The sequence below is a fragment of the Pygoscelis adeliae genome, unplaced genomic scaffold, assembly GCF_000699105.1.
Source record: "Pygoscelis adeliae isolate BGI_AS28 unplaced genomic scaffold, ASM69910v1 Scaffold112, whole genome shotgun sequence".
In the NCBI taxonomy this organism is placed as follows: domain Eukaryota; kingdom Metazoa; phylum Chordata; class Aves; order Sphenisciformes; family Spheniscidae; genus Pygoscelis; species Pygoscelis adeliae.
The window spans coordinates 66,672-76,904 of record NW_008824232.1 but is presented as its reverse complement, the minus strand read 5'-3'; the positions used below and the strand labels follow the sequence as shown (position 1 = coordinate 76,904).

The 10,233-nt window shown below is 42.9% G+C and overlaps 1 protein-coding gene across 1 annotated transcript in view; it reads left to right on the top strand.

Annotated features, from left to right (window-relative positions):
* TANC2 (tetratricopeptide repeat, ankyrin repeat and coiled-coil containing 2) overlaps nt 1-10,233 on the top strand; it is a 206,759-nt gene that overhangs the window by 138,812 nt on the left and 57,714 nt on the right. Inside the window, 2 exon segments of the mRNA XM_009334881.1 lie at nt 3,682-3,963; nt 6,296-6,429. Of these exon segments, the coding sequence (XP_009333156.1) occupies nt 3,682-3,963; nt 6,296-6,429 (416 nt within the window).

The following is a 10,233-nucleotide window of genomic DNA, read 5'->3' as shown; positions in this document are numbered from 1 at the left end:
GGAATGAATGAGGATCTGGCACATGGCTTGCAATTAGTCAATGGCAGTCTTAAATTATTCATAAACGTTTTCGACAGTCCACCTAGGAAAAACGTAGATGCTGCATTTGTCTTCAAAACGTGGTGTGGTGAAATAAAATGTCTTCTGCTGGCACGTGGAGGTGACTTTGGTGGCTGGTGGGACAAAAAGTGTCTTCTCAGCACTCATGTCCAAACCAATGTGGCAGTACGTGTTTTCTTAATGGCGAGATGCTTACCAGCATCCCCTGCCCTCCAGGAGCCCTGAGATTACGAAGCCTGAGGTCGTGGAATGGCTTGTCAGGAGAAGTAGTTTGGTCCGCTGTGGTCAGCGACTGGTGGTGTTGGAAGGTCTGGAGAGGCAGGAAGGTTGAATATAGGTAGAGAAGCGGGTATGTCTCTTCTCAGGGGTTTTGTTAAGCCTCTTTTAGGACAGGATATGCTATTCCCAGCTGACAACCAAGATGTGTATATTCTTGTCCACTTGGATAAAGACCAATCTTTAGGATATCCTTTGTCTATTTGGGGTGTTGTGGTCAAAGCTGTAGGCGTCACATAACCTCAAAGCCATTTGCACCTCTGAAAAGAATCCAAGATTTGAGTCCAGGTCTCCACCATGTAAAGCAGGAGCATTGGATCCTATAGCTTTTATATTTAATCAGTCTTGTCTCTGCATTAAGCCCTGAGACCATTTGGTACCTGTTAGACTTCTGGCTTTCAGAAGAGTATTATTGTACATTTTCACTCACTAACAGGACGTATCACGTATATACACGCACGCACAAGTAAAGTAAAGCTGTAGCTTATCAAGCACAAATCTCAGCTTGATGTTTTCCAAATGGAGTCTCTCTTTTTTTTTTTTTATTTTCTATATATAGTATTGGTGGCATAATACAAACAAAAAATTTCCCTCATCAAATGCACTGCTGGAACGCTTAATTTGCATCAGTCGGACCACTACAGCTGGTTATCTCTGCCACGTCCATGTGCTGTTGCTTGTGTGATGTGCCATCCTCTGGTGGGAAGCCCATCAGCCCTGCTGACGCCGAGAGCCAGGCTGGTGCTGCTGCAGCCAGGAGCTGTGATGGGGACGTGGGGCCGCGCGGCCCCAGGGCTGCCTCGGCACCGCCGTCTGCAGCAGCCCCGCTGCCTCGTCCCCTCCCACCGCCAGCGATTTTGCTTCTCCAGCATCTTCCCGTGCCAGTACATCCTGCTGCGCTCGCGTGACAGACCCCAGCAAGGGGAATCAAACGAGCTGCTTGTGAGCTCATGCAATTCAAAAGCCATCTCCACCCTAGGATAAATTTAAAGCACATTCATCATTTTCAAGTGGGAATAAAAATACTGCTCCTGTCTGCAGCATTTTCTGTATCAGTTTAAAAAAAAAAAAAATTCAAAATCCCTAACATTTTTAAATACAAGCTATTTTCCTTAGGCATATCTGGTGTAACCTTAAATCCCAGCCCCTTTATCAGCTCTGGTTTAATGGATCAGCTCCCTGGTCAGGCCTGTGAAGGATTTCAAGGTGACTTGAGCCGCGGGCATCGGTTCAGCGGTCCCCCAGAGAGGGGCCCAGTGCAGTGCCGGAGTCGGGGTACGGGGACGGGACGGGGTGGTGCTGGGGCAGAGGCGGCAGAGCCTCGGAGTTGGGGGGAACACTTTGCTGCTGCCAGACTGGTTCAGGGGGAGGGATGCTGGGAGGGAGCAGGCGCCGGCATGGTTTGTAGCTTCCAGAGGGATTCGTTGCACGGCCTGGGAGTGGAGCTCATCCCAAAGTGCAGAGCTTGACACAGCACGCTGGTCTGTTCAAAAACCATGTGTTTATATTTACAGTGGGATCTTCAGGGTGGTAGCACATCTATAACCTCTCCCCATGCAGATAAAGCATCCCACTGTTGTAATTTGATAAACTATTTTCAATGAGTTTAGTACAAAGTCTGGTGCAGTAGCATTATCTGTACCCCTGAGGGCCTTCGGGCCAGACCAGGGGGTCTGCACAGGGATTAAGCCACCACAGCGGAGGGTGAGCGGGTGAAGAAATGACAGTCGTCAGCAGTTGCTGAATGATGTTTATGCTTTTTAAGTGCCTGAGGGCTTTTAAAACTTCAAAGAAACCAAATGGTCTCCACTGGAAGCAGCTAATGTAAATGATGGGAGTGTGATCGTGCCAAGAGATAACACTGAGCAAATGGATAGCCTTTTTACTTAGAATCCTTCTGAAGTCCGGCTCAGGGAACTCCTCCTCTGTGGCTTCATGGGATTTCTTTTAAAATATGCTATGAAGACATCTAGATTTTGTATGGTTGTTTTCGTTTTCAGCATGCCATATGATCTCAGAACAAATTGAATTCAACTTCTGTGATCCACAGCTCAAATTTTCCACAGCTTATTACATCAGCTTAAATATATGTGTTGAATGTCAAGTACAAGGCACGTATTGCAGTTGGAAGGTGTGTTCAGAGCTGCCATACCAGGTCCAGGTCTGAAATCATGTCCCACAGATGTAGCTCCATCCACATCGCTTAGCCCTGACTTGAAGGAATTATGTTCTAAAATTCAAAGTCTGCAGCTAAAACACGCAGGGTGACCAACCTCCCCCTGAGTGGGAATCACCTGCTGTCTTTGTGGCCACCTTCTGTAAGTTTTTAATTAAGAAACCATTTCAGTGGTAAAGTGGGAAGATCCAGCAACTGTCTCTGCTGGCACAAAATGCTTTCATCACTTTTTTTTTTTAAATAGATTTATGTGTATCATCTCCCAATTACAGATCTCATGGGCGGAACGCACCATATGAGTTGATCTTTCTAATAGCATCTTTGCACCGGATCTGTGCATAGTTGTTACTCTTTTTCAGTGTGCATTCCCTAGATAGGTTGTGCCAAATGGAAAGAATGGCAAATACCCTCTCCCTCCACCCCTAAATGTTCCTGAAAAAGTTTCAAGGCTGGTTTGGGTTTAGTTGTATGTTTTATTATAATCTAATGCATAAAAAAATGGGAAAAGTAACATGATCAATATCCATGTTTTTAGGTGTTAGCGTTGCACCAGCATACATGATCTGTTGGGGAGGTATTTCTTGCACTCCCTGTTAACTTTATGTTGCTTGTAACACCGCTTTTCCTTGCGAAAAGAGAAAATGTTTTAATTGCCATACAGGAAAATCCCATCAGCAATCTGGTTTCATTTACATGCCTTAGAATAGCTGAAATAACTTTGCTTAGATTGATTTAACACTTCTAAGTGCTAAGATTTTTTTTTGTGCTCATTGGATTGAACAGGTGAACAGACATATTAAATATCTATATATTGAACAGACATACAATACTGTGTCACAGGGGTAGCTGCCTTGGAAAGCGTACCGTTCTGCCTGTGGCAGGGCCTTTAATTATGGTGACTTAAAGCAAGAAATTTCATTTCTCCAGCTACACTTTCCCTAGCTGTAAACTACTTCTTCCTGTAAGATTCTCTGAACTCCTTTGGTGGAAAATGCTATGAATGGGCCAGATGCTTTTAACAACAAACCTGTGGGTATTAAACAAGCTTGTATTTTTTTTGCCTTTTGCAATGAAAAGATATCTAAGGAAGTTTAAACAGCAGTTTCTAAACTGTAGTTTTACTGTTAGCATTGACGTTTATGTTCTTTCCCTGTGTTTCTTCTTTATAGTACGCTTCGCACCTTATAGACCTCCCGACATCTCTCTGAAACCACTGCTCTTCGAGGTGCCCAGCATCACCACTGAGTCCGTCTTCGTTGGCCGGGACTGGGTGTTCCACGAGATAGATGCGCAGCTGCAGAGTTCAAACGCCAGCGTCAACCGAGGTGTAGTGATCGTTGGGAACATCGGATTTGGAAAAACCGCCATCATCTCCAGACTGGTTGCGCTCAGCTGCCACGGCACACGTATGAGACAGATTGCTTCCGATAGCCCACATGCCTCTCCAAAACGTAAGTATAGCAGCACACAGATCTTCAACAATCAGAGAACTTTTCCATCAACTTTTTTAACAGTTTTGGCCGAAAAGATCCCATTCCTCTTCAGGCCCAAGAAATCAGCTTAGTCTTTGTTGCCAAGCAAAGGAAGCACCTGGCAGCAATATTTATACTGCTCCTGTTCCAAATCTTCTTTTTGAAGAGTCAGAATAGCCTGTCTCTTATTTCTCTGACTTAGAAACATCACGGATTTTCTCTGATTGGGAAGACTCCAATTTTAATTGCCAACATTCTATTATTACAAATCCGTGCCGGTGCATTCTCCTTCCCAGATGGTTTGTTTATCTCAGTTTATCATAGTGTTAATGTTTAGGGTGGGTCGCAAGCCCATGTAGGCTCGGCACCCAGGGTTGCTCCACCTCTTGTGGTCCCATCCAGTTCACATCACTCTGTGCTGACATGTTTGCAGGTGGGGATGACAACATTTTAAAATCATTCAGCTCTCAGTAAGTGAATAAGACAGGACTAAAAATACCGGGTTAGATACCTAAAGGTATCTTTAAGGGTCTAGGTCACTGTATCTCAGTGAAACTATAGTTAAATCTGTTTACTGGAATCCAGTACTCTTAGCCGTGTTGAAATATCTGAAATGTCACCAAATGTTGGCATGTTGAATAGTGTCACTTGTCAGAGCTAAATGAACAATGCGTAGTGAAAGGCAGGGCTTGTTTCTATATTTTAACTGCAGCTCTGCAGTGCACCAACTGTGTGTCTCCCCAGTCTGCTTAGAGGGATTGTGGCGATTAAAGAGACTGCTGTACTTAACTGTTTCCAGACTACGAGTTTGGATATTTCAAATGAGAGTGCCCTGCATCTTTCATGCACAAAGGACGAAGATCCTTGGTCACACCTAACATGCTGTTGTTTAGTTGGCACTCTGGTATGTCTATGAAGTTGAAAGCTGAATGATTCCTTAGTGTTAGTTAGGGGGTGCAGAATCAATCAACTAAGTCGACCTTATTTCCTAAAGAGATCAGAAGTCCTAGGCTAGCTATAGAAGATAATAATTATTCTGCAAATTTCTTTGATTCTTTTTTTTTTCACATGCTGAAAAAAAAAATCTGTTATGCTTAGTAAAATCTATGTTTAATAATAAATGCCAAGCAGGTGACCTGACTATACTACAGCAGTTGTGCTATCAGCATTATTAAACTGGCATAAATACAGCCTCATATTCTTAATTCCTGTCTCAGAAAAATAAAACAGGTGAAGGTGGTGTTGCATGGTCAAAATCAAGACTGTGCATCATTGCTAACACGTTCAGGGTTTAATTATGTAGGCAGTCGTCCTCCTTTGTTGTTTGCCATTAAATGGGTCATTGTTTGCATTATGATTTCAAGTCAAGCTTAAGGATGCATTGCAGCAATCCATTCAGGAAAATCCTCTGCTAGTACAGACTGTGCTTAAGAGGACTGTTGCTTTTAAAACGTTCCTAAAATAAAGAAATCAGTAATTAGACATCATCAAGTACTGCATGTCTTAGTGTCATTCAAAAATATTCAGTATGAGTACCTATGAATGAAAATAAGAGTGGTTTGAAAATGTTATCCACAAAGGCCAGGTGAATGGACAGTTGTAGCAATCTACCGGTAAAGCAAATTTCTGCATTGCCAGGCAAAAGAAACCACTAAAATGCAATAGAAAGCAGTTAAACTTGACAGAGATGATTCCAGCATAATTCATTATTTGCTTGCAAGCCTTTTCCAGATCCTGGTGCTGCTCCTGCTTCTCCCCCTCTGATTACATTAATAGGCTTCAGATGGATATGTTAGCTGTGGCTCTCCATTTATTTATGTTATAAAATAGGTACATAATTCAGAAAAATCGGCTGTCTCCGCTGAAGGAGGACTCGGAACCAAATTAACCAGCGATTGTTCATAACAAGGGAAGATCTATTGGCAGAACTGCAGAGTAGGAGAGCACTGCACTAAAATATACCAAACTTGAAGATAGAGCATACCTTCGAGAGTGCACAATTCACTCAATTATTGTGATTATTTTAAAGTCAGTGAAATTACAGTGGAGAAGATGAATGAGACAAGCTCAATGCTTTATCTTAGCGGTCCTTCCCAAAAGGGCTGCTTCCAAAAGAAGTTTCTTGGCAAGCCTCTGACCTGGCTGGACGGTGTCGCAGTCTCTTGCTGCCTGAAATCCTAACCAGAGCATTTGTGGAAAGTACTTCAACTGCCATGGATGACCTGCTAGAAAACAGCAGCTGCCTAGTCCGTAATAATAATGTCTGTTGTGCTTGTCCTGTAGCAATTCATAACCTCTTTCCTTGGGACAGATGTGGATGCAAACCGAGAGCTGCCCTTAACCCAGCCGCCTTCTGCTCACTCGTCAATCACCAGTGGGAGCTGCCCGGGGACTCCTGAAATGCGCCGGCGCCAGGAAGAGGCCATGCGGAGACTTGCTTCACAGGTATGGAAACATTTGTCTTGGGATTTTTTTGGTCCTTGGGAAAATGTCAATTTTAATGGAACCTGTTGGAAGGTCTCCTGCCTTACATCACTCGGTGCGCTGGAAAATGTGTGCGTTCAAATGCTTACTGTGAGAGTTTAGAGAAGAACTTCTGGAACAAGTTTTATTACCCTAGGAAAGTTATTTCTGTAAAATGAAATTCCCATTACATCAAATACACTCCCGTCTACTCTGAGAGTTTATCTTTCCCAGCCATCGTACTTTATCCTTACAAATGTTATGATATGACATAGTTACCAGAATAATTGTAATTTTTCTTCAACAGTGAAAACAGCAGTGCCAAGCGTTTCACCGGTGTTTCATTTTGAAAAGAGCAGCTATCCTACAGTGGGTAAAGGCGCAGACTGTGAGCGTTACCGCTGTGTGTGCGCTTAGGCATTTTTTGGAAAAGTCTACAAAACAGATCATAACCTTTTGAACGATAAACAAATCGCTTGCTGTTATGGCAAGAGTGGATTGTATATAACACTATCACTTACTGTAGGTGAGATTTGCAGCTACAGGTGAGATTTAGCCCTACTTTTGGGTGGTGGGAAGGTGCCATTATATTGCTTTGAAATCCAAGGATCTTGCTCCTCCTACACCTTTTGAGGGGATGCGAGCCCTTAATGCTTTCCTGTTGCTTGCTCCCACTTTGGAGAGGAAAATACCAAGCAAAGTCTTTGTTCTTTGGCTGCAGACCCCTTTAGGGAAAGGGTTTTAAAGCCCTGCTCATCCCCTAGCCAAAATTTTTTTGCAAAACAAACCCTGTGTTTTGCGGTCAGAACATAACAAGTGAGTTAGGAAGATGTACTACCTCTTGTGCTAGCAGCAGGATTACAGATATGTAGTATGATTGTTAATCTCCCGATAAATCTCAACTACTGTAAATGTAGGCAGATTCCAGAAATAACTGTCACCAGCTTCCAAATGTTAAGCCTTCATGAAAAGATCAATGCCAAGGCTGATGAGTTGACCTTAACAGTACTTGGAATCGTTTCTTCTACCCAAATAGCTGACACAGCATGCGAAACTTCTGAAAAGCTTCGTACTGTTTAGCAAACAGTTCCTGGGATGAGTCAGAGCAGCAGCAGCATGGCTTGATACAGCATTCGGAGACCTTGGGTCTATTCCCAGCTTTGCCGTTAGCCTCGCTGGGATCCTTGGAGACCAGCATCTCATCTGCCTCCGTTTCCCTGCCTATTAAAAGAAAAGTGATCTGTGCAGATAATGGTCCTTTGATATGTGATGCTGGAAGGAATATGTAACTAGGTGTTACTTGGTTTTCTCAATTCGGAAGATCAGTTGTCTTCCAGGTAGTGCTGCAGTGTGTGCCTGGGTGAAGCCATGATTGAAATAAAGCATGTGCTTAAATCCTGATTCAGAGCTTCATTTCCTACCACAAAGGGAAATTTTTCTGAAAGTGTAGGAGGTTTTTTGGTTTGTTTGATTTTTTTTTTTTTGAGCTCCATGTTCCTGCTGCTGATTCTTGATCATAAACAACAATTCTGTTTTTATTGCATCAGAGCCTTTTCCAGAACTACTGTGCAGCATATTACAGTGAGTTTGATGGATTATCAAGCCTCAGGAAGGGAAATAAAGGCAAATAAAATGGTTTAGGATGTTTGTCAAATTAATAGCTGGAAGTCGTGTGCCTAGTGCACTCTTAGTAACCTCCTGAGTAGTACAACTCAGCATCGCTGCTGATGAATACTTGCTGTCGACAGCAGATAAATTGATTTGCTTAGAAAGAACCATGCTGTATGATGTCCTCCTAGATAAAACAAACACTGACTGTTCCACCCCAGCTGTGGTTTTTGAAGTCTCTGAGTGACACTGGGAGAAAAAGGATTACTGACCTGGCAACAGAATTGAAAATCCATTAAAATAACAGTGTTGAGCTCTTTGTTCTGTGTGCGATCGCCTCATTCAGAAACTCGATCACACGCATCTAACTTGCCTTTGAGAGATCATAAGAATTTGTTGTTCATAAGAGGCTTTGAAGATGCTGAACTCTTAAACAGAGCAAATACACTGAATGTCTTGATAGACAATAGTAAAAATAGTTGGTTAAAATATTTTAGCTGCCTAATCTGAATGTCTGATGCCACATTCTCCAACAGGCATTCTTGGGGACAGTTTAGGAAAACCCTTCACATAGGTAAGCTAAAAGCTCTCCAAAGTCTAATCTAAAAAAGAAAAGAAGAAAAAAAAAAGTGGAATGTCCTTTGGTGCAGGAGGAAGGGAGAGGAGAGCAGCGTATTCCTGTATCAGTAGCTGTGGAATAAAAAAAGAATTGCTGATGGCCTACTTAAAAGTTTTTTTTTCAACTGGCTGAAGAAGAAAGAGCCCAAGGAAGTGAAGGAAAGACTGACCCATACGTTAGTCTGGTTAGAAAAGTATTTCTTGGACATGTGTGTTTTATAGTTGCATTAAGACTAGAGTCAGAATTGAAGTAGGGAAGAACGTGTTGACAGTGATGGACAACCACAATTGTCAGGAATATTTTAGGAGATATATGAAACATATGTGAGGAGCTGGATAAAGCTATGCGCAGATGTTCCACCTCTGCTTGCGCTGAGCAGAGCAGGATGTTCTCAGGTTGTGCCGTGGTCATTGTGCTAGAGAAATGCAGATCGTTACGAAAGCAGATTAATAATACTCTAACAGGCTTAAGTAATGGTTGGCGCAGGCTCCAGAACGCTAGTGGGAAGCACGCCGTCCCTCTCACCCACTCCGTTCCTTCTGAAAATGTCACTTATCCCAAAACTCAGAAGTTGTGTGTTGATGATGACAGAAATGAAAGGTGAACAGTTGCTTTTCCTCCTCTGGATTATTCAGGGTTGTACTTTTCTGCCTGTTTGTCATGCAGTAGGTTCTTGGGGGCAAGGGTTGCTTTTAGCTCTTGTTGTCAGAGATGAACAAATCGTTAATTTTAGAAATAAGTAACGGAAGACTGCCTAGCAGGAGCTTCACTCAGTCTTGCCATGCTGGAAAAGAGCATTATTTTGCTGTATTCTTAGGGAGCAGTTTGAAGTCGTCCATGATTTCTAGTTCAGTGTTCATCAGCAAACTAACGGAGGAGAAAAATGCTTAGAAATGAGGCCATTTGCAAAACCAGTATCAGGTGTGATTTTTTGTCCTGCAAAAACTGCACCAGGAAACAAACTGTATCCAACTGGTGTAGGAGTTACCTGAATTTATCCTCACGAGTGGGTCCTAGGAGGAGAAAAACATCAAAAACGGAGCAAAATTCCTTTCCTCCCAGACCCTGGTGGGCAGCTGTTGAGATTTCTCATGTCTCAGGCCCTCTCTTTGGTTGGAAGTGGAGTCTTTTGCCACAGGAGTACTGATCATGGTAGGAAGGGTTGGATGTTTTTCAGGATTTGCAGTAGTTTCTCCTGAAAGAATGAGAGAAAACAAGGATTTAAAATTGAGATTGCTCTGTTCCTTTTGTCATTTCTCTTCCTAACAGCCAATCTTACTGAGATTTTGTAAGTGGAAGCAGAGTGATTCTGCCTTGAGAGATTAGTGGAGAAAATACTGGAAGTACAATAATGCCTGTGTATAACTTACGTGGAGCATCAGCCCAGTCTGCTCTGACTGTCCTGTTCCAGCTCCTAGTGATCATTTTGGATGTGTCGAGGGAGAACATTTTTAAAAGGGAAAGATCAAAGCCTTGCTGTCACATCAGGGTCACGTTCAAGGTTGTAGTTGGCATTGTGTTGAGCGCTGTTATTTAGACAGGGAAAGAAGCCTGCCAGG